General features: G+C 54.1%; 5 protein-coding genes across 5 annotated transcripts in view; 3 read left to right on the top strand and 2 right to left on the bottom strand.

Annotated features, from left to right (window-relative positions):
- Positions 1 to 346: 346 nt before the first annotated feature.
- On the top strand, positions 347 to 685 carry LOC129782843 (loricrin-like). The gene has a single exon (XM_055791816.1). The coding sequence runs from the start codon at positions 347 to 349 to the stop codon at positions 683 to 685; it is 339 nt and encodes a 112-aa protein (XP_055647791.1).
- An 813-nt stretch (positions 686 to 1,498) lies between these two features.
- The window catches only part of S100A1 (S100 calcium binding protein A1), a 50,343-nt gene continuing 29,197 nt past the window's right edge, over positions 1,499 to 22,644 (top strand). The window contains exon 1 of the mRNA XM_055791824.1: positions 1,499 to 1,506. The gene's annotated coding sequence lies outside the window, so the exon portion shown is untranslated. The remainder of the gene's footprint in view (positions 1,507 to 22,644) is intronic.
- Positions 4,531 to 4,869, top strand: LOC129782844 (loricrin-like). The gene has a single exon (XM_055791817.1). The coding sequence runs from the start codon at positions 4,531 to 4,533 to the stop codon at positions 4,867 to 4,869; it is 339 nt and encodes a 112-aa protein (XP_055647792.1).
- On the bottom strand, positions 15,734 to 17,418 carry LOC101910353 (protein MRP-126-like). The gene is made up of 3 exons (XM_027784913.2): positions 17,282 to 17,418; positions 16,508 to 16,666; positions 15,734 to 16,073 (listed from the first exon to the last, which is right to left on the bottom strand). The coding sequence occupies exons 1-3, from the start codon at positions 17,288 to 17,290 to the stop codon at positions 15,885 to 15,887; spliced, it is 357 nt and encodes a 118-aa protein (XP_027640714.2). The 5' UTR covers positions 17,291 to 17,418; the 3' UTR covers positions 15,734 to 15,884.
- On the bottom strand, positions 20,600 to 21,437 carry LOC114011818 (protein S100-A8-like). Its single transcript, XM_027784928.2, has 2 exons — positions 21,219 to 21,437; positions 20,600 to 20,805 (listed from the first exon to the last, which is right to left on the bottom strand). The coding sequence occupies exons 1-2, from the start codon at positions 21,417 to 21,419 to the stop codon at positions 20,641 to 20,643; spliced, it is 366 nt and encodes a 121-aa protein (XP_027640729.1). The 5' UTR covers positions 21,420 to 21,437; the 3' UTR covers positions 20,600 to 20,640.

Consider the following 22,644-nt stretch of genomic DNA (forward strand, 5'->3'; position numbering starts at 1 on the left):
TGGGGTGAGGAAGGAGCGCGGGGGATGCCAAAGAGAGCAGAGACATTTGGGGTTGGAGGGAGACTCTGGGATGATTCTCCCTTGCCTCTGGGAGCAAGATGGCTCTGCTTTGGAAAGCCAGCCATGGTCCACAGCTCTGGATGCTCCCACCGTCTCCAGCAGTACCTTCAGCAGGGCAATACCGCAGGTGGTACAAGAAGACGGTGAGAAGTTTAAAGGCAGTTGGGGGTTCTGGCTAAGACTGGATAAATATATAGGCAGATTTGTCTGCCCTGGAAGAGCAGAAGCAGGAAAGGAAAGTCCCTGGCAGCTCCTCTCTCCCTACAGGTCACCCCCAAACACAACGATGTGCTCCCGCCAGGACAGGGACCAGTGCCACAGCCAGGAGCGCTACACCCGCCAGAGCAGCGGTGGATGTCACAGCAGCGGTGGCGGTGGCTGCCATAGCTCCGGCGGTGGTGGTGGATGCCATAGCTCCGGCGGCGGTGGCGGCTGTCACAGCTCCGGCGGCGGTGGTGGCTGTCACAGCTCCGGCGGTGGTGGCGGCTGTCACAGCTCCGGTGGTGGCGGCTGCCACAGCTCCGGTGGGTCCAGCTGCCACAGGACGCCACAGATGCAGGTCCCGCAGCAGCAGCAGCAGCAACAGCAGCAGATCCACCAGCTGCCCTCGCAGAAGATGAAGTGATGGGGTGTCCCCCACAACCCTGCTCCTGCAGCAAAGCCAGGCACAGACCAGCTCCCTCCAGCCTCCGCAAAGCTTTGCAAGCCCCAAGGTTGCCCGGCTACAAACCCCCTCCCCTGCCCTCCAGGACCATCGTGCCCTGGCAAGTGGCATCACTCGTGCCTCCGCCTGATGCATCAGGCTGGGCTTTGGCCCCAGGAGGTGTCCATGAGACAATAAAGCATTAAATTTCCCAGATCTCTCTTGTGTTGGCATTTCCTTAAGCTACTCATCCTTCTTTTCCACACATGCTATAGAGACACAGCTGGCTATAGAGGAATGTCTCCTTCTCTGGAGACATTCCAAACCTGCCTGGACACGGCTCTAGGAGAACCTTCTTTAGCCGGGGGTTGGAGTAGATGATCTCCAGAGGTCCCTTCCAGCCCTGACCATTCTGCGATTTGGCCATAGGGTCTATACAGCCGCTAGCAGGTCATGTACCTTAACCAGGGGAAGACACCCCTGGGAAAGCACCCAGCCCATCACCACGTGTGCACAAGGAGCCCATTTAGCATTGCATTTTAGGGAGAATGATATTGCTGCGTAAAACAGTGCTCTTGAACCCAGCAAAGTCTTCTCGTGCTTTCTGAAGCTCGTCACACACATGCCAGAAGAACTCGGCAGATAATCCTCCTCCATGAGCTGAACTAAGGGTTGCAAAGAGTCAAGGGAAGAGCTGGCAGGGAGAGAAGCTGAATCCACCTCCCGGCACAGCCAGGACCTGGCAGGGGTGCTGCTGGAAAGGCAGGGAGGCAACCAGGGAAGGGGTTTTGCAGCGGGGAGCTGCGCAGAGCCTGGCCCAGATGTGTTACAGCCCAGTGCAGAGCCTGAGGGAGGGGAGCCCTGCCGCCAGCCCCGCTCGTCCCAAGAAAACCCTAGAAGGGATTACTATGTTTTGAGGTTCCTTTCCTTTGCCTTTTAGGTTTTTAACCTAAAAAATACTTTTTTTTTTTTCTCTTATAACCACAATAAAAAAGGACAGAGGCTTCTCTGCTTCCATTTTGATGTGATTTCTTTTAACTGAAAGCTGAATTAGCACGTCTGAGAGGCTGGGGACGGCAAGAAAAACACCAGCCGTTATGAAACTTGGTACAGGGTTGGTTATACTGAAAATATATGTCCTTTCTCATTGAATGCATGAGCTCATCACCTGAAAAGCAAATCATCATTAAACTCTCCTGTGCAGAACATCACCCCTGACCTGGGCAAGACACGACTGCTACAGATATCCTCCAGAAAAGACAAAAACTGGAAGAAATGCAAAAAAAAAGAAATGTAAACAAAAAAAGAAAGAAAGAAATGCATTTTTCCCTCAGACTTTAGTCACTGGTTATTACTTTGGGTAGAAGGAGGGATGCACAGAGCAATAGCAAGAAGCTCTGTGAACATTGTGCTCAGCCTGCACAGGAGCCAGCCCCTCCTGAGCATGCACGCACTTGCTCCAACAGCCACATGGATTCCGCCTGCAGTGCGCACAGCTCCAAGTGGGTGTCTACCCAGTTCCTCTGCTAATTACAATTGCAGCCACCGGTTTCTGTACGAAATTTTATGACATCAGTGGCAGTCAGCACAGTAAATGCCGGCTGCATGTCGTGCTGGGTGAGCCACAGGTCTAGGAGGTTGGAGGAGAGCTTTGCAATCCTCCCCATTGCTGACCCCTTGGGTAAGACGGATGACCATTGCACCAGGTGGGAGGTTCGTGATGGACACTTCCAAGTATCCAAAATTTCCAATGTGAGTAGCATGATCCATTCATGCCCTGGGGACACTTGCAGCCCCAAGGGAGGTTTCATTCCCTTGTCACCACATCCTCCCCTGATCAAGCTGGTCCACGTGCACAGGGACCCCAGCGCCAGCTCAACCCCCTGCCAAGGTGTGTTTGCCTGGAGCCAGGCAGGAGCCACCCAACAGCTTCCAGAAGAAGCAGGAAGGAGCTAATTTTCAATGCCACTAGCGGTGCTGAGCACGACGAAATAGCACTAGTTGACGTGTGCCTTGGGAAAGACATTGGCTTCCAGTCCAAATAGTCCAAGCCCCAGTGCTATCCCCTCCTCCCTTGGAGAGCTGCCAAAGCATTTCTTTGGGGCAACAAGGTGGATCTTCATGTTTGTTTGTGTGGCTGCCGGTGTCATCTTCTATCTCAGACTTTTTCTTGCCTTTATCCTGTAAATAAGGAGCTGTGGCCCTTTAAAGGTCAATGTACTTTGTGTGGCGATGAAGTGCTGGGCAGCTTTTCAGCCAGGACATGGCTGTGCAGAAGGGCCATCTGTGGAGCTCCAGCTTGGCTCCAGAAGATGGACCGATGAAGCAGGCAGCACCAGATGGGTCTTTTAATTCCTCGGTCTTCATTCCCTGATCTTTGTCATTAAGAGAATGGAAATAGCTAGTCTTTGTCAACTAAGCCCTCAAGGAGCTTGTTCTGATGTATGTGAACGTAACAGGACTTGCAAGGCTTTGAACAGTCCCCAGGACCATCTTCTGGCTGCTTAGATGCCTTCTGGGGGGGGAATTCACACCCTTTAAGTCAAGGAGAGGAGCCAGAAAACCTCTGCTGAATACCTGAGACCCTTCTCTAGAGGAATCCCAGGAGGACCTTGTCCTCACCCCGCTGGCTGTCCCCATGGCCATGGAGGATCTTTCAGACCAAGCATCTCAGGGAGAAAAGAGGGCAACTTTCTACTCTTTTTTGCCTGGATTATTTCTGGCTTTATCTGGTGCCTGCTCAATAGCAGGGATTAGACTCTGAGAGCAGAGCCTCATGACATGGGGTTATAATTATGCCTGGATTTAATTTAACAAAACAAACCCCAAAGACGGCCTTTGGAAACCCAGGCACCCACAGGTTTTCCTATTACGGACAGGTGAGGCTGACAATTAGATACTTATGTGGCACAGGAAACAGATAAAAAAGGAGTGATACCCATCACGAGTGAGTCAGGCAAGCAATGTAAACAGAGGGCGGTTTGATGGGGATTGGGTATTAAATTAATAGACTGCTATGACAGAGAGCTGCCTCATTTCCGGGGACAAGGGATCTGAGATGTCTATAAAACTGCTCCTGTCCCAGGATCTTCATTCCATCCACTTGCTTTCCTCTTGAGCTCAGGTAAGTCTGGCAGCGCAGATGGATTTGCCTTCCTTGGGGACTTAATTCCCAGCAAGGGATGCAGAGCACGGGTTTAATGCAAACCCTGCTGCTGGGGTGCGACGATGCTCGCAGGGCAGCAGGGATACAGAGCACGGGTTTAACGCAAACCCTGCTGCTGCATGCATGCAGGGATGCTCGCAGAGCAGCGGGATGCAGAGCATGAGTTTAATGCAAACCCTGCTGCTGGGGTGCGAGGATGCTTGCAGTGCAGCGGGATGCAGAGCACGGGTTTAATGCAAACCCCGCTGCTGGGGTGCGAGGATGCTCGCAGTGCAGCGGGATGCAGAGCATGGGTTTAATGCAAACCCTGCTGCTGGGGTGCGAGCATGCTCACAGGGCAGCGATACAGAGCACGGGTTTAGTGCAAACCCCAGTACTGTGTGCGGGGATGCTCTGAGATCAGAGATGAGGATCTGTCTCACGGCTGGGCCATGCTGTACTGCTTACACCCAGCTGATGGAATCCTCCATCAGTGGATGCAGGGCACTGCTCCAGACCTGGGGGGTCTCCCAGGATCCTGCACAGGAGTGCGGGGGGTGGGATCACAAACAGGGCAGGCACAAGGGCTGCAGGATTGGGGCACTGGGACAACCAAGGCAGTAGGACATGCAGTAGTCCCTGACAGCTCTTTTCTCCCCACAGGTCACCCCCAAACACAACGATGTGCTCCCGCCAGGACAGGGACCAGTGCCACAGCCAGGAGCGCTACACCCGCCAGAGCAGCGGTGGATGTCACAGCAGCGGTGGCGGTGGCTGCCATAGCTCCGGCGGTGGTGGTGGATGCCATAGCTCCGGCGGCGGTGGCGGCTGTCACAGCTCCGGCGGCGGTGGCGGCTGTCACAGCTCCGGCGGTGGTGGTGGCTGTCACAGCTCCGGTGGTGGCGGCTGCCACAGCTCCGGTGGGTCCAGCTGCCACAGGATGCCACAGATGCAGGTCCCGCAGCAGCAGCAGCAGCAACAGCAGCAGATCCACCAGCTGCCCTCGCAGAAGATGAAGTGATGGGGTGTCCCCCACAACCCTGCTCCTGCAGCAAAGCCAGGCACAGACCAGCTCCCTCCAGCCTCCGCAAAGCTTTGCAAGCCCCGAGGTTGCCCGGCTACAAACCCCCTCCCCTGCCCTCCAGGACCATCGTGCCCTGGCAAGTGGCATCACTCGTGCCTCCGCCTGATGCATCAGGCTGGGCTTTGGCCCCAGGAGGTGTCCATGAGACAATAAAGCATTAAATTTCCCAGATCTCTCTTGTGTTGGCATTTCCTTAAGCTACTCATCCTTCTTTTCCACACATGCTATAAGGACATAGCTGGATTAACAAACATGGTCATGCTATTTGTGCAGGGCTGGTTTATCTCTGAACCCTCATGATGCTCCAGTCATCACCCATGGTTGGTATGGATCATTGTTGGGTGCTCACCAGCTCCGCTCTCGTCCATCAGCCGGGACCAACAAGTCCCAGGTCATAGGGGAAGCACAAGAACATCTCCCCATCCCACAGCATGTCCCGTCTGGGCCCTACACCCCGAGCATGGCATGGGTTGTGGGTACCCCCAGTGCTGCCAGACCCCCAGGGCTTTGCATCCCTGCCCCATCCCCCTGGGACTTCCCCACCACAACAGCTTTGGGCAACTTCCTACCCAGGGAGACTGCTGGTGATCACCAGGTGGCTCACAAAAATCAGGCAGGCATTGTCTTGTACAGTTTTTATTGCTTTTTTCTGGTGTTACAACCATTTATGTAAGAAGGAGAAAAATAAGCCCCCCCAAAAAAAAATATTTGGATATTTACAATGCAGCAACATCACGGTTAAGACAGCTGATGTATTAACCCATTCAGACAGGTGACAGCTGAAGGACCAGATCCTGCACTCATTAGCTGGAGAGGGATAATCTACTGCAGAAAACATCCATCCCTGTAGCACAATGATCATAAAGCAACTCCTTGCCAGAAACCACATCTTCCCCGACTTTCCAGAAACTTGCAGATGGGGATATAAATACTACAGACCTGATAACTACCTGTGGTACTTTTTTCCAGTGAAACTCAGGGTTTCTACCATCCCCCTTGCTACTAAAACAGCCTTGGGTAGTTGGAATATGTATCAGGAGCCACATTTTAACCAAGCACAGCTGAGGAAAGCAGCCCTGTTTCTTCACCCACTGGCCACTCACTGTTGGTAACATTTCTTTGTGCAGTGCTGTGCAGGTTAATTACATGAAGACATAGGTGAAAGATTTCCATAAAATAATAATTTAAAAAAAATAATAATAAAAGAAGGCTGTGCTTCCCTTTTTTTAATGGAAAAAACGGCCAACATGCTGCCCCAGCTGCATTTCTTAGACTGAAACATCCTCATAAAGTGTTGAGGTGCATTTTGGACATCTCTCCCCAGACCTGTGGGAATTTTGCTGTTGACTTCAAAGGAGCTGGAGATGAACTGCCATCCATAGACCTTTAATTTTCCCTGAAGAACTGCCACTCTTTATTCATTATTACTGTACAGCCTGAGTCAACTAATTGCATGGCTCATTCCAGCCCTATTGACTTGTGATTTTTCACTTTCTACCCATTAAAAACAAAAGGAGCTCATGGGGGAAGGGGTTGATATGCCAGCCGTTGCTCTGCCGTTGTGTTTATGAGAAGAAAACAGCAAATCTGCCCCCACCCACCCACCCCCAGCCTTCAAGCTGCATTGGCAAAGCACCCCAGAGAGAAACCTGTGGAGCATCGGGACAAAACAAGAGACCCAGGGTTATTTTTGCCTCATGGAGGTAATACATGAAGTGGGGCACGGTCTTCACATCTGCCCCATCAATGGTGCAAGGGCAGGCATTGCCTGCACCGGAGGAGCAGAGAAAGCCCAAAAGGTGATCATACCGTGCCCACATGCTGCTGGCACCTCTGTCCTTTGCCCACAGGGCAATTCAGGGATCCTACAGGAGAGGAAAGAAAACCCGGGGGGGGCAGTTCGCCTGTGACCACCCCAAAGCCCTGCTGAGGTTGGCATCCCTCCCCGCCAGCCTCCATTTCCCCACCGCCCACCCTGCAATACCTGTGCTGTGCACTAAGCTTGTGCCAAATAATTGTGCGATTTTATTGGAATTATTAGAGCTGATTAAATACTCTCTAGGTCCCCATGGAGCTGGATTCCAGCTCCTGCCTCCATCCCATCCTCCCCGATGGATTGGGCTTGCTGGGACAAGGGGTAAAGCAGACATGGAGAGCTATGCACCACCTCAGGGTGACACCAGTCCCAAGGAAGGATCCGTCCCCACCTCACCAGGCAACGCAAACACTGTCCGGGGGCTTTGCCTGCTCACTGAGCTCCCTGAGCTCTCCCTTACCTCCTTGTCTCTGTGGTCCAGGAGCAGCGGCGGCCACCCTTCAGTACACAGAGTGTTTGGTAGAGCCCCTCTCCTTCTTGTTCATGGGCTCCAAGTCCGAATCCGGCAGGCTGGTGATGTATCTGTACTTGCTGGTGGGTGACCTCTGAGAGGAAAGGAGCCCATCAGACCTTCCCAAAGGGGCAAGGTGGCAGAGTGAGGTCTGGGGCCCCTTATTGCAAGGGCAATGCAACAGAAAGGATAGTCGCAGCAGGCAGAGGAGGCTGCAGAGGCCAGTGCTGAGGTTTTATAGTGTGGTATTACACCTGGATTTGCCCAGGGAGGAAACAGAGGCGCAGCAGGACCAGGCATCTCTTCCTCACCCTCACCCTCCCATTCTCTGCAGGAAAATGGGGACAGTGGGACCAGGAAGGTTCCATGGGAACTGTGCTGCCTTGCAATGCAAACCCAAGGAAATTGCCCATGATGCTGAATCCCAGAAAAATCAAATATTGGAGAAATCCGATTGCAACCCTGGATGTAGGGTGAGTGTTGCAGGACCCCTCAGCACTCCCGACCACCCCTAAACATCACCCCAGCACCTCTCCCATCCATGTTTGCACCCTCCAGCCCGTACAGTTACCTTGACAGGAGCAAACTCCTGTTGGATCAGCTTCTTGAACTCACTTCTACTGAATGGCTCAGATTTCTTCCCCTTCCTGGCATTGCCCTGGTAACTCTCCATCATGTCAGTGATGGCTTTGATGAGCTTAGACATGTCTCTAGTCCTGGAGAGGAGCAAAACTTGAGGACAGAGCGAGGTGGCAGGGACAGCTCTGCCCCATAGGAAAACCCCCGCATCCCCTTCCAATAACTCAAAACTTATTCAGTTCAGCTTCAGCCTTTCTAAATTTCTTTGCCAAAGGTAAAAAGAAACCTCCTTTTGCTGGATGCTGAAAGCTGGGCTGCCCTTGCTACTCTCAGGACTTTCACCTTAATTTACTTCATTTCTCCACATCCCTACTCCCTGCTTAAATTAAAAGGAGGAAGCTCCCTGTAGCCATCTCAGGAACTTGTTGGGTTGAATGAATCAGCTCTTGCAGCTACGGAAAGTGCCGTGTCTCCACACCCGCCGCGCTCGGGGCTGGGCAGAGGGAGTCCGGGCAGCTCATCCTTGCGCTTGTGTCTTTAGACCCTGCTGCCCCGAGCCCTGCTGGGAAGGACCGGTTGCAAAATGACCCTGAAAACATAAAAGCTCATTTCAAGTACAAAAAGAAACGGCGGAGACTCACCCTGCTCACTTGCATCAACCAGCCGACGGGCGCAGATGGGACTGGTGGGAGCAGCTCTGTGCAAGCTCCTTGCAGGCTGCCGGGGCGTGGGTGGAGGGTGAGGATTTCTTCCGGTCAGTCCTGTTCTCTGGCTGCCTCTCTGCATTGCTGCGCTTCCCAGGGAGCCTCCCTCATTATCCTTCCCTGGGGAGGATGTTTACCAGCACACCTGGGAAAGTTGTATGTAGGTCAGTGTGCAGCTCTGCTCTCCGCAGGCGTTGCTCCGGGACCCGAGCAGGGGGAGCAGGGTTTTGCACAGGGGTTTGCACTGGAGACATCTCCTTGGATAAAAAAAAAATAAAATAAAAAAAATCCCAACCAACAAAAGCTAATCAGAGGTTCTCTTCATAGATGAAAGTTTGCATTGAGCTTCCCCCAAAAGGTTGTTTTTTTTCCTTTGCGACCAAGGTGATTTCTGAGTTCACAGGGCTTTGCAATGCTGAAGCTTAGAAAATGTCATTAAAAAAAAAAAATCCTGCAGAAAAGGTGTATTTAATCTTATTTTTGAGGCTGTCTCATGTGGGCTGCCACTGGGCCCAGACTGCAGTCATGTTTGCCCAGCTTGGATGATGGCGGCAGTGCTGGATTTCTTCTGCTAGAAAGGAGAAAGAACACTGAGCTGCTTTGCAAACAGGGCAACATGCTCCTGTGAGGGATGACAGCATGGGGACTCCCCGTGACACCAGCCCCAGGTGGCCATCACCAACAGGATTATGAGCTCCCTCCCGCGGGAAAGTCACTTCCCACACATCTCACTGGGACAGGTACAGCCACCGCCCGTGCCAGCATCGTGCCCTCGGTGCCAGGCTGCACGTCAGCCCCGATGGACCAAACCCAGCCGTGCATGGGACCAGGCTGCACATCAGCCCTGATGGACCAAACCCAGCCATGCATGGGACCAGGCTGCATGTCAGCCCTGATGGATCAAATCCAGCCGTGCATGGGACCAGGCTGCACATCAGCCCTGATGGACCAAACCCAGCCGTGCATGGGACCAGGCTGCACATCAGCCCTGATGGACCAAACCCAGCCGTGCATGGGACCAGGCTGCACATCAGCCCTGATGGATCAAACCCAGCCGTGCATGGGACCAGGCTGCACATCAGCCCTGATGGATCAAACCCAGCCGTGCATGGGACCAGGCTGCACATCAGCCCTGATGGATCAAACCCAGCCGTGCATGGGACCAGGCTGCACGTCAGCCCTGATGGATCAAATCCAGCCGTGCATGGGGCCAGGCTGCACATCAGCCCTGATGGATCAAACCCAGCCGTGCATGGGACCAGGCTGCACATCAGCCCTGATGGATCAAACCCAGCCGTGCATGGGGCCAGGCTGCACATCAGCCCTGATGGATCAAACCCAGCTGTGCATGGGACCAGGCTGCACGTCAGCCCTGATGGATCAAATCCAGCTGTGCATGGGGCCAGGCTGCACATCAGCCCCGATGGACCAAACCCAGCCGTGCATGGGACCAGGCTGCACATCAGCCCTGATGGACCAAACCCAGCCGTGCATGGGACCAGGCTGCACATCAGCCCTGATGGATCAAACCCAGCCGTGCATGGGACCAGGCTGCACATCAGCCCTGATGGATCAAACCCAGCCGTGCATGGGACCAGGCTGCACATCAGCCCTGATGGATCAAACCCAGCCGTGCATGGGACCAGGCTGCACGTCAGCCCTGATGGATCAAATCCAGCCGTGCATGGGGCCAGGCTGCACATCAGCCCTGATGGATCAAACCCAGCCGTGCATGGGACCAGGCTGCACATCAGCCCTGATGGATCAAACCCAGCCGTGCATGGGGCCAGGCTGCACATCAGCCCTGATGGATCAAACCCAGCTGTGCATGGGACCAGGCTGCACGTCAGCCCTGATGGATCAAATCCAGCCGTGCATGGGGCCAGGCTGCACATCAGCCCCGATGGACCAAACCCAGCCGTGCATGGGGCCAGGCTGCACGTCAGCCCTGATGGATCAAACCCAGCCATACATGGGTCCCCAGGCTGCATTTCTGCCCTGATGGATCAAACCCAGCCATGCATGGGGCCAGGCTGCACGTCAGCCCTGATGGAGCACACCGAGGCTTGCATGAGGCCAGGCTGCCCCAGAGCTCCCAAGGACAGAACAAGGCACAGGGGCTGCAGGGATGCTGTAGCAGCCGTGACAGGATGCTGGGCTCTCCGCCAGTTCTCTGTGTGGTCTCAGAGAAGTCAATGACCCCAGGTTTGCTCACCTGGAAAGGGGGTGTAACAAGCCTTCCCTGCTATGAAGGGTGTGCCAGCTTTCATTAAGGGCTTAGGCACCATCCCAAGATTGTCAGATAGGGTACGTAGCCAGATGAGATCATGCTCTGCATCAATCTTCCCAGGCGGCATTTGCAGGGGCAGGTTCACAGCAGCGTGTTTGGGTGAGGAGGGGTTGCTGGAGCCAACCTGTGCCACCCCCGTACCACTGCTGACACTGCCAGCATGGCACAAGACGTCTCTGCAATTAAGTGGGTTGTAAATGAGATGCAGACCACGGTCTAGAGCTAAATTTTACCCTGGCACAGTGAGGCAAGAGGCAGCAAGTCACTGCAAGCCCTCTGCAGCAAGTGCTGCCCGGCACATGGATGCTTTCGGTGGGAGCTGGATCAGCTCAGGGACTGCTCTCACATGTATGATTCCCTTGAGCTGGAGCTTTTGGGGGAGAGCCCCCAGCCCTGGGGACTCACTTCAGGGCTGTATTTGGGACAGCCAGGCAACTGGGCACAGACAGCAGCACAATTTACCCCGCAACCTTCTGGGGTACAGCCTTGCCAGGTCACTTAGCACAAACCCCACAGTGAGACAGACATCCCCACGACGTCTCTCCCATAAGCTGGACCACCTGCTGCTCTTGGCCATGCCTTTGATGGAGACGTAGGCAAAGGAGCGTTTCTCATGGGCTGGAGTCATGCCAATGGCCAAGAACTCAGGGTTTAAGGCTTTATGTTGGCAGGTCTCTATCTCTGTATAGTGATCTTGGAAGAGCATCTCTCTGCCATGGGGATGGTGCACAGCCAGGTGTGAAAAGGACCCCAGGACTGGGGATGCTGGGGGGGTGGCCAGGCACGGTGGTGCAGAAGCCACTGCACCAGGCAGGAAACGCTTGCAGAGAAGGGCAACACATGGCAATGGCACCTACAACCACCGTCCTCCTCCCTCTGCCGCTACCGCCCTGATTAGCACACATCTGCCCAGGGGATGAGGGGAATTAGGAGGAAAATTGCTCTGAATCACCCTGAGCAAGTTCCTTCCGCCAGCTACTCCCTCTGAGCCTGCTGCCACCACGATGCCATCCTGCGGCAGCACATCCCCATCCACAGCAGCGTCAGGCTGGCTTTGCTGGGCTCTGAGCACTGCTTTGCCCGTGATGCCAGGTCAGCTCCTGGCCACGGGCCTCACCAGCATGCCGGGACCAACCAGTTTTACCCCACTGTGCTCATCCCTATCAGCGTGTCTAGACTGATAGCAAATGTGATGCACATGGTACATCAAAGTCCCAGCTTTCCACAGCTCTGAGCATTGCACAACCCTTCCTGTGTCAGCCACCGGGCTGCTGACCCCACATGGATGGGTCTGGAGGGGGTGAAGGGTGTCTGCAGCAGGTGGAGGGGGTCTGTGGTGGGCAAGGCAGCCATGCAGGAGGGGGATGCTGGGGCTGAGCTGTGCCTCCCAGCTGGGACTGAGCTGTGCCTCCCAGCTGGGACCCAGCTCAGCCCCAGCTGGATCACATCCTCTTGTTGCAGAGTCGTTCATAAAACCCAGCCCTGTCAGTCTCAACTTTTCTTTTCCAGTCTGGGTGCTTTGGGAGGGAGTCAGCACTGTGAGGAGCTGGCAGGGCCACTCCAAGGCTGTTTTGATGGGACAGGGTAGGGTGGCAGTTAGGGGAGACATTGTCCTTGGGCAAGGTGGAGGCTGGGACACTTGGCAGGGCATGAACACAAGCTGATGGCATTGCACATCACCAGGGCGAAGCTCAGGAAGAGGGGTGTGGGGTATAACTCCCCCCCAAACAGGGAAAGGAGGTAGATTTAGCATGTATCTGCATCCAGCGTTTGTGTGCTGTGTTCAGCTGTACCCTGGAGGAACTGCAGCGCTTCTCCCTCCTCCTGCTCCCTGTAGGATGCAGGTAAGAAAAGCTGATGTGGTGGTGAGAAAGAAAGGAGCCTTCACCAGCAAGAGTGCATGGGTGTTTGAGTGGGGGGTGGGGAGTGAGAGAGGAGTTCTGGGTGTTTGCAGATCAGTGTGTGTCCTAACGATGCCAACTTAGCCCCAAAAATCAGGTTTTGTTTCAGACACGTAAATAAAAATATTCCTGCTAATTGCAAACAGCACTGGTGATGTAGATATAAGGGATACGATGGGGGGGGGGGGGGGGGGGGGGCACTGCCTGTGGTCCGTGGCCTCGGCCGCCCTGGGGTGCAATCCTGGCCAGGAGCACGGGCTCCTTGGCTTGCGCTGGGGCTGGTGGCTACCCCGACCGCCGCGGTGGCACATGCCACCAGGTGGCAGCAGGAGCCCGAGCCTCAGCTTGCAGAGGCCAAATGCTGCCTTATAACCTGGGGGCGAAGGTCAGCTGGGGCTGGGGGCTGCCCCCCCCCCCCCCGCCTCCTGCTGTGTGCTGCTCGCGGAACCTGGGGAGCATCCCCAGGCAGGCAGTGGGCAGCAGAGCATCCTGCCCGTCAGCCTGGGCGAGCGTTCCCCTGCGGCACGGGGTACAGCCCGGTCACAGATGATGCGCTGCACTCGTTAAGACAGATATAGCGATATGTTTGTTGGCATAAAATCCAGGGATTTGGTCAAGTTTGACGTTAGATTTTGATGTTTGATGGTAAATGTGGTGGTGGTTTAACAAGAGTCAATGGCAAGGTACACCGGATTGTTTACCGCACTGGGGCAAACAAAACTATTGGGAAGACCTTCCCGTTGCATCATGAGGTTGAGAAAGGACCCCCCTGTGTTCCAAACCCCTTCTCAGAGGGGAGCTCAGGCGTGCCTAGATTCAGACTTAGTCTCAAACTTGGCCAACGGTTCATGTCCAAAGGATTATACATGCTCAATCAATCCTTTATACTGCTTAGCTAATGCTTCAATGTTTAGCATGCTATCGATTCATTGCCGTAACAGATTCTCAGTAAGCAATCCCTCAGCCTTGAGGAGTAACCTTGAGAGGCATCCCTGCTGAGGGGGAGGTCCTGGCGTGCAGCTGGCCACCATGCAGGAGGGTTCAGCAGGCACGGGGCCATCTGCTCTTTATGGAGTAAAATAATCAACTCGGTCACATTTGCATGCCAACTGCAGAAATTAGTTTCTCTCGCACTTAGCTTGAGTCAGACCTTGACCAGCACTTAAGTTGGCACGCCGTTCACAATGGCCCCCTTGACTGTTGTGTTATGTCTCCCCCAAATTCCCTTTGAGTCAGATCTAACTATTGGGATCTGGATATGACCATCACAGATGGTTATCACTTGAGCACCATCACAGAAATAAAAAAGTCAGGATGGGGAAGCATCCCCACAAGCACGGTTGGGATGTATCCAACACCACCTTGCTTGCATTGCTTTGGCATCTTCTCTGTTTGGGAGCTGCAAGCTCTGCTGGGGTGAAAGGGTACATATGGATTTGGGGACTGCTCTGCTATTACAGGAGGACGTGGTGGTCTCCTCTGCTTGCTCACAACCCTGTGTTGGTGCCCTGGTCCTCCTGCGCTCAGGGTGTGGGGTGGCTGGTTCTTCACCACCTCCAGTGCAATGGTCCAACAGCCTTGGTGGGTGACACAACAGGAGTCCTGCACCCTGGGTTTCAGGGGAGCGTGAAGTCCCGCTGTGTTGGCAAATATCCTGTTGCATCAGCCCTGTGAGCTCTGAGGCTGGATCCTGGGGGAGGGTCCCAGGGTGGTTTGTGGGTGCTCCCAGCACCCAGATTTGTGTGCATGAATTCCCTGCATGGGGAGACCCCTCTTCTGCAGAGTAAAGAAAGGCTGACCACCCACATGCAGGGTGATGAGCTTCTGGAAAGCTGATCTGCTGCAAATGGGACTCAAACCACCCTTGTCCTGAAAGCTGGGCATGTCCTTATAGGCCAGCCCTGGGGGCAGCTTGGTTCTTGGAGTTGATGTGCTTCTGCCCTGACAGGGTGGTAGCAACAAACCAGTTCCACTCTCTCCCTTGGGTGTAGGGCTCTTACCTTCTCCAGAGACCCTAAAGTGCTGTAGGATGGGGTGCATGACCCATTTTGGGGTGCAGGATTGAGTGTTGGGTGCAGGATCTGGCTCCAGATGGGACCTACCACCCTGTGCAGGCTCAGATAGAGCTGAATGGTCCCTGCAGCAGATCCTTTTTTTTTTACCTTGTAATAAAGTGATGCTTCAGATGTCAAAACTGACTCCAAAGGAAGCTGAAGCAACCTGGCCAGCAGTGGTGAAGCAAACTTGGGGCAGTCTTGTGTTAACCAGCGGGCTTGCTTCAGCGCTGCTGGTTTGGGGAAGCTTGAGGCAGGATCCTTGCGATTTCAGGGGTTTGACTCACCCTTAGGAAATCACAACTGTTCCTTTTTTTCCCCTGCCTCTAAAACACGCTTGTAAGCATGCAGGGGGAAGGCTGCTCAGCAGTGTCACAGGCATGTCCAGCCACCCGCTTGGGAAAGCAGCTGTTAATCACAGGCGCCTCCTCAGTGCAAGCTCAGGATGCTCGGAGTGAGGAGCTGGGGTTGCTCTCGGATCTTGTCCACCCAAAACCCGGTGGCTGGCCCCCACTGCCGGCTGTAGCACTACAACTAAATGCTTCCAGCCCCACACCAGGGCCCTGCAGAGCAAAAGTGCCCTAAAAAGCTGCTCCTCCAGAAAAGAGTGCTCATCCATCCCCATCCTTCCTTCCAGCTCTTGCCTACCAGGAGACCTCAGTCCTGGGAGAACATGCAGAGTGTTTTCAGGCCAAAATGGGCTTTTTTTCTAGTTGGAAATGCAAAGACTTGTCAAATTTTACTGCCTTCCCTGATCTACAGAGCACATTATAATGTAAGGATTATTGTGCACACCCACTGCAATGCACCCTGCTCTCCCCAGACGTCCACCTCACCCCCGTGAACCTGCAGCCTGTCTCCAAGGTGGATTTGCCCAGTTTAAAGCCATACTGGGAGAGAGCAAGGTGCAGGACTTGCCTGGAGGAAAACCCACGCAGACACAGAGTTCTGACAGCCTCAGGGCAAATCTTTATTTGGCAGCAAAATCATCAAACTGGAAGGAAGGAAAGGAGGGAGGTGGGAGGGGGGATGGAGAGGAGAAAGCTGGGGGCTGCAAACACTACATGGGTGCCTTTGGCCAGGGACCACATCCTGCCTCAGTGGTGGTGGTGCTGGTGTTTGTGCTGCTGCTGCTGCTGCTGGTCCTCGACTTCATGGAGGTGTTCGTGGGTGGCAATGGTCACACGGATGATCAGCAGCATCACCTCGCAGAAGCTGAGCTGAGCATCCTTGTTGATGTCGAGGTCTTTCATGATTTCGTCAATGGTGGCCTTGTCTTTCACATTCTGCAAAGGGACACGATGAGGGTGAAGTCCCATCACTCACAGCTCAAGACTCTCCCCAGCCTTGCTGGGACACCCACAAGTGCCAGGTCCCCAATAGCCCGGTGTTAAGAGTGGTTCCAGCCTTGTGTCATTGTCACCCATTGCTTTGGGTACCGCAGTGATTCACTGCTCCTGGATGGTAAAGGACCTCTCAGGCAATATGATCCTGATTTCTGCAGATAAGGTGACGAGGGTAAATATCTGGTTCACCCAGACCTGTGTGGGTTTCCTTCATCCGTCTTTACGGAGCATGTTTGGAAAGCAGCAGGGAGGGTCTGGGCATAGAGCAGAGTGGGAAGGGGGTGAATCCAGATCCTGGAGATATTTGGGTGATGGGTCCAGTGTGGCCCCCTCCCCCTGTGGGCACTGAGAAACCCTGCTGGGACTCCACTCACCCTCAGGTAGTTCGCAAGCTGCTTCTCAATCATGAGCTTCAGCTCGGTCTTGGTCAGGGTGTCTCTGTCCCCCTCCCGTCTCGAGTACTGGTGGAAGACATCAATGATGACATTCATGGCCTTCTCCAGCTCGGAGAGCGGTTCCTGGGTCTGGGAGGTCTGGAAGGAAAACGATTACAATGAGTAATGTCAGGAGGCACAGCAGATGAGGATTTCTGATGTAAACCAGTGAGGCTCCAGTACAGCCACCTGCCTCACGCCAGATGAGGACGCAGCCTGGTTTTGCTCAGTTATTCTTGGGGGGGGTATAAATTTGAGCTGGGTTTGGGTTTTCTTGTATCTACAAGCCAAAGGAGACTGAAGGGGGTCACAGCCTTTGCCTGCTTCTGCTCTGGGATGTGCACTACAAATCTTCAAGAGCCAATTTTCCCCTCCCAAGGTGCCTTATGTCAGTCAGGCACTGCTGGAGCAAGGCTCCCAAAGTAGCTGGTGGCACTGCAGAAGTCTCTGTGTCTTTACAGAGTGTGAGATCTGACGTCCATGACCCCCTTCACTGGTCAGATGTGCTGTGGGGAACATCTCCCAGGGAGAAGCATCTCTCCTAGTGGGTAGCGCTTGGATGAGCCTGAGTGGAGATGGTTATCCTCTGCCAGCAACTGATGGCAGCTCACGCAGCGAGGAGAGGCTCCCTGAGGGTCCCTGCACCTCCGATGGCCCAACAAGCACCTGGAAAAGAGCATGGAGACATCAAATGCCCATCACCATTGCACTTGCCTTGCTCATCTTGACAGAGTAGCGAGATCCCTTCGGGCTGGAGTGGGGCTGGTCCCAAGCACGGCATCTCTTATAGCCTGGCCATCCACCTGCGCCACTCACAGGTTGTGAAATGTCTCTGTTTCACCCAATTCCAGTCCATCTTCATGACATACTTGTGCATTGCTTAAGGCTCCAGGGTAGTTCCTTAAAAGGGGTCTCTGTGGCTTTTCCTGCAAGGCTGGTGAGTCATGTTCTTCGGCTGGGTGGCAGGGAGGTGGCCAGGGTATGGCCATGTCCCCTTCACCCCCTCCACCTGGTTATTGGGGCTGCAATTCTCCATCAGCTCTCAACAGAAGTCTATTCCCCTTGGCTTCTTCAATTCCATCTATTTTACTCTCCTCTGTAGGGGTGTCTTCTCATGCCATGAGGCAAAGGGGACCCACAGCATCATGCCTGCACTTCTCCAGTGAGCCAGCACTGCTTGGCCCCGTAGCATCCCCATCCTTGCAGAACTGGTGCACACAAGCACCGCACCTGCGTCCAAAAGCATCCCACTGTCCCACTGCATCTCACAGCCCAGCACTGATGGCGCAGCTAGGGTCCACTGTGTGACACTGGGACAGAGCTGGTACTGAGGGCAGTGCTCCAATGCCGGGGGACCACCCCCTGCCCGCATCAAGCAGCTCTTTATGAAAGACCCATAATAGGGGGCAGGTCCCCAACCTGGCAGGGCTCCAGAAGCTTCATTTCATCTCCTCAGCTTAGCACCAGCTTGTGTCAAGGGTGGTTTCTCCCCACCTGAGGAATGCGCTGAGCTGCAGAGGCCAGGTGTGGCTGAAAGGTGTATTTTTACTTTTTAGGATTGTAGCCTCACTTTGTGGTTTGGGGTTGTTTTTTCTCAGTGTTGCAGAGACTCAGCGCAGCTGCTTTGGCTCAGAGCAGCTCAGATCAGGAGCAAAACGAGATTTTCCAGTGCTTCTTCATTAAACTGCTGTGCCTGCTGATTCAGCTGACTTGTTCGGGGGTTTGTTTAACCTGCCAGACACGATGCTAATCTCAGACACAAAGTAGAGGCCAAAACGGGGCCATGGCCAGGCCTGGGGGCAGCTCCAGACTTGCTGACATGGGGCAGCACCGTCTCCCTGCTCAGGGACGCAGCCCCAGTCCACACACGGTGGCCACCCAGACTCCAGCCCTCGCTGGTGGGGGTGCACTGCATTTCACAACAGGAGTGCTTTGATGCACAAAACAGCTGGAGAAGGGCTGGAGCATTTCACAACAGGGTTTCGGGGACCATCAGCTCAGTTGCAGGGTTTTGTAGCAATTTCAGGAAACCATACTTTGGGTCATTTTATCACCCTGGAGGTGGGGAAGAGCAAGGATGGGTTACGGGATGTGGGACGGGCCAGGGATTTCCCAAGAGGGATGGCAGCCAGACCCTTGGATGTGCCCACCAGGCAGCAGGAATGATCCCCAGCTGTTTGGTTTTCAGATCCCAGCGCAGTCACTAAGGTGACCAGGGAGCTTGGGTATTGCTGAGGGTCAGGGGAATGCACGCTAGCACGACTTTTTGCCTGGCTCCGCGGGTCTCCTTGCAGGGGAAGCCTTGCTGCCCAGCCGTGCCTCGAAGCCATCCTGCAGTCGCTGCAGCAGGCTGCAATCCTGGCCCCAAGGCCACCAGGATTAAGCAAGCTTGCTGGAGCTGCAGAGGGGAAGGAGAGGGAAGCAGGCACCAGGCAGCGGGCAAGCAGCCCAATAGCCATAGAGAGCAAAAGATCTGGTTCAGGGTGACCGGCTTGGTTGTGCCCTGAGGACCTGAGCCTTGGCAGGGCACCCAGTGCTTGGCGATGGTTGCAAAACTCTTTCAAAACACACATTTACAGGCAAGTGGCGGGCTGATGCGGGAAGAGGGCATGGCAGGGTTTGTCACAATGCGGTTTGTTGTGTTTCACAGCAGGTTTGAGCCCAGGATCAGGACAGGATGTATGTTTTGGTTGCTGTATGCGGTTTTAGCTTGGGGAAGCCAGGAGATACTCTCTGAGTCTGAACTCCTGAGCACCTTTGAGTATCATCAGACCAGTGATGCTCCAGCTGTGACCTGGCACAGGCAGCCTGGAGGTTTTCCCACCCTGGAGCCCCGGGGGAAGGGATTTCCCAGTCCTTTAGCTGGAGCCAAAAAGCATTCACATGCGTCTCAGCCATATCAAACAGCTACAAACTTGGTTGCTTGGCAGGCACCACCTTGGTCCAGCCCAAAGGGACCTAAGAGCCAGCTCTGCTGTTCACACAGGCATGGCACAACTGCTGCAGGGTGCTGGACCCTCTCCAAGCCCTCCTGGAGCCCTGGCAGGTTGCAGGGCTGGATCTGGCCATTGCACCTGCCCTTCCTGCTTGTGCTGCAACATGCAAAGCCTTGCTTGTGCTGGGACAGTCACCTTGCTCAGCCCTGTGGGGTGGCGGTACCTGAGCACTTGGTGGGGAAAAGAGCTGAATTACAGTGTATTTAGTACCCAGAAATGGTTTGTTTGGTGCTGCAAGACATCTCCCAGATGGCTCAGCCAGGGGCAGATGCTTGTGTCCTGCTGGAGTCCATCAGGGTTTTGGTGAGGATATTTTACTGCTGGAAAACTGAGATGGAAACCATCTGGGTGTTCCATCTTGGCTGGGTAGCAAGTGATTCAGCAGGGTTGGGAGGGAGCACTCCAAATGACTTGTCTGTGTGGGAAAACTCTGAAATTTGAGTTTTCGTTGGGATTTAGGGAGAAAATTTTAAATCTCAGAATTTCCCACGGACTAGAAGCTATATATACAGATATAGTAACTTGTGTGTGGCGCTTTTTTTCCCCCTAAGAGGTTCCTGGCTTGTTCTTGTACAGGCTGTTGTGTTCTGTTGTGAGCTGCTGTTGTCATAGATATTAAAGCATTTTTCCTGCTCATGGGTGATTCTGCATCCAAAGGATGCATTTGACATGGCCAAGGGGAAAAAGCTAGATGAGGATGGGCGAAACAGGAGGTGCTTCCCCAAGCTAGGCTGGCTCTGCTCTTCCCAGTCTATGCAGAAAACTTCCTCTGTGAGGAGAAAAACCTCTAAGCCATCAGCTGCAACATGTAGCAGTTGCGTAAAACCCTTGCAGAGCTCAAGGACTGTCTTGCACTGGTCTTTTGGCCATTAATACCCTCATAGCCCACCGGTCCAGCATTCTTCACATCCATGAGACGGATGCCAGAGGGAGTGCTGAAATAGGAAAGACTCGGTGAACTTCAAGCGATGCTTTATTGTCTCACAAGCATGAGTGATTCAAGCAGACAGAAAGCAGCCAGAGCCCAGTTCCTACAAGCAACCCCGTCTGAGTTTTTTGCTGCTCGTGCCTCAAGGCTCAATCCTTGTCTGGTCCACAGCGGTCATCCTTGTGGCTGATGCGATGGGCATCATCAGTCACCTTGGCCAAGACAATGGTGAACTCCTTGAAAGTCAGCTCGCTGTCCTTATTTAAGTCTGTCTCATTGAAGAGACTCTGCAAGTAGCCAGCACGGTTCCTGCCCTGGAATTGGGGGACAGGACATGTGTTAGCATGCCCCCTCCCTGGGCTGCACATCCACTGGTGGAAACAGAGCCAGCTTCATTCTTGCATGCCCTGGGAAGTTTTTGGAAGCTGCAGGACCATTGTGACCCTCTCCCACCTTGCAGTTAGCCCCTAGTTAAAACCCCAGATGAAGGGCATCTTGTCCCAAGCCCCTTTGGCCACTCAGTACTCCTGCAGTGGCAGGAGGGGTGGGCATGGGTAACCCCACAGCACATGGATGAGCTGGGTCTGATCACGGAAACCCACTCTATGGACCACAGCTGCAGTGGAGACTGCACCCCATTCCCCCAGGAGCATCCCTGGAGGCAACCTCCGCCTCCCTGAGGAGAACATTCCTCCAAGGACCACAACACTGTTCCCATGGCACTCACGCAAGCTTGCAGGAAGGTTGGTGCCTGCTCAGTCAGCAGCGTCTTGAAGTCATTGAAGTTGAGGAGGTCAAGCTGGCCCTCCCGGATGCTGTAACGGTGGTAGACATCCACAATGGTTTTCAGGGCTGCCTCCAGCGTGCAGTTTCCAGGCAACTTCCCAGTCTCGTTACAGGTGGTTGTGGTGTGGGAGCTCACAGACATGGCTGAGCTCTTGAGGTACCTGCAGAAACTGTGGAGAAACCTCAAAGCCATGAGATGCATCAAAAATCAGGCACCCCATGTCATGCTCTTGGACCCTCAGCCTAGCGGCAGACCCACACCAGGAGCCTTATCTCACTGGGGCTGAGCAAGCCAGCAGCACCCGGCATGCCCGGGGGCAGTTGGCGGCTCCTCGGCACAAAGCAGGTAATAAGTGGCTTTAGGAATATTGCTGTTTTACGGCATCACCTAACCGCCTCCAGTTTCAGCTTTGCCCAAGAAGCAGCTTGTTCTGACGGACCTGGAGGCATTTGTCAGGCATGTTAGAGAAACCCATCAGGCTGCAGTCGCCGATCTGTACCGCGCCACTGACAACAAGTAAGGCAGGAAGCACAGTTCAGCTGTGGGTTCCACTGCAGCCTCTACCTGACCTCCTTCTCTTTGTGAACCTCCTCTTTGGGCTGCAAACCCTTTTCACTGCAGATACTGAGACCCTGCTCTCTGCTGGGTGACACCCCCAAAGGGCGCTCTCCTTGCCAGTAGAAACGATCACACCTCTACTAAAGATGGCACAGCAATGCCATTAATTTATACTTGTCTTGTAGGCAAAACCAACCTCCTACGCTGCCCCAAGTAGAAAGCATCACCCCAGAATAAAACAGACATGGCATGAAGTGCCACATTCAAAATTGCTTCTCCCTCATCTTATTTCCTGCAAAAATCATTGCCGTGGTACTTACCCTTGTCTCCACGGAGGGTTTGCGGAGGATGGGTCAGTTGTAGTGATCCAAAAGCCTGGGCAGCCCTTTTTATACATGTCTGAGGTCCTCTTTCATCAGAGACAATGACACACCTGCTGCAAGCAACAGCTTGAGTTAGTGTTTCCCGTAGCTGGAAATTGCAAGGTGGGAACCTCTGAACCCTTCCCTGCTTCATACCTCTGCACATAGTTCCTGGTTGCACCCACCAGGCTTTGGAAATGCTGTCCTTCCACCCCACTGTCACCCTGACAGCGCTGAGCCGCTCGTGTGCTGGGCGAGCAGTGGGGGAAATGCTGGATGTGCCGTCACGCCACAACACGAGTCTAAAGGCAAAGTCCGTCTTGGTGAAACTTGCCCAAACTTTGCAAATTTTGCTGAAAATGCAAATTGTGCTGGTGTAGGAGGCAGATGGGTTGTTTCGGAGATGTGGATAACTTTGGCCTTTGGTTGTCTTTAACGTGATCTGT

The sequence above is a fragment of the Falco peregrinus genome, chromosome 19 (assembly GCF_023634155.1).
Source record: "Falco peregrinus isolate bFalPer1 chromosome 19, bFalPer1.pri, whole genome shotgun sequence".
Classification (NCBI taxonomy): Eukaryota; Metazoa; Chordata; class Aves; order Falconiformes; family Falconidae; genus Falco; species Falco peregrinus.

Excerpts from the sequence above, each read along its gene's own strand:
- LOC129782843 (XM_055791816.1), top strand. The coding sequence starts at position 347 with ATGTGCTCCCGCCAGGACAGGGACCAGTGCCACAGCCAGGAGCGCTAC.
- LOC101910353 (XM_027784913.2), bottom strand. Across the intron at positions 16,074-16,507 it reads AGCTTGCGAACTACCTGAGG|AATGTGAAAGACAAGGCCAC; the intron begins GTGAGTGGAGTC and ends GTCCCTTTGCAG.
- LOC114011818 (XM_027784928.2), bottom strand. The coding sequence starts at position 21,419 with ATGTCTGTGAGCTCCCACACCACAACCACCTGTAACGAGACTGGGAAG. Across the intron at positions 20,806-21,218 it reads CAACCTTCCTGCAAGCTTGC|GGCAGGAACCGTGCTGGCTA; the intron begins GTGAGTGCCATG and ends CCCCAATTCCAG.
- LOC129782844 (XM_055791817.1), top strand. The coding sequence starts at position 4,531 with ATGTGCTCCCGCCAGGACAGGGACCAGTGCCACAGCCAGGAGCGCTAC.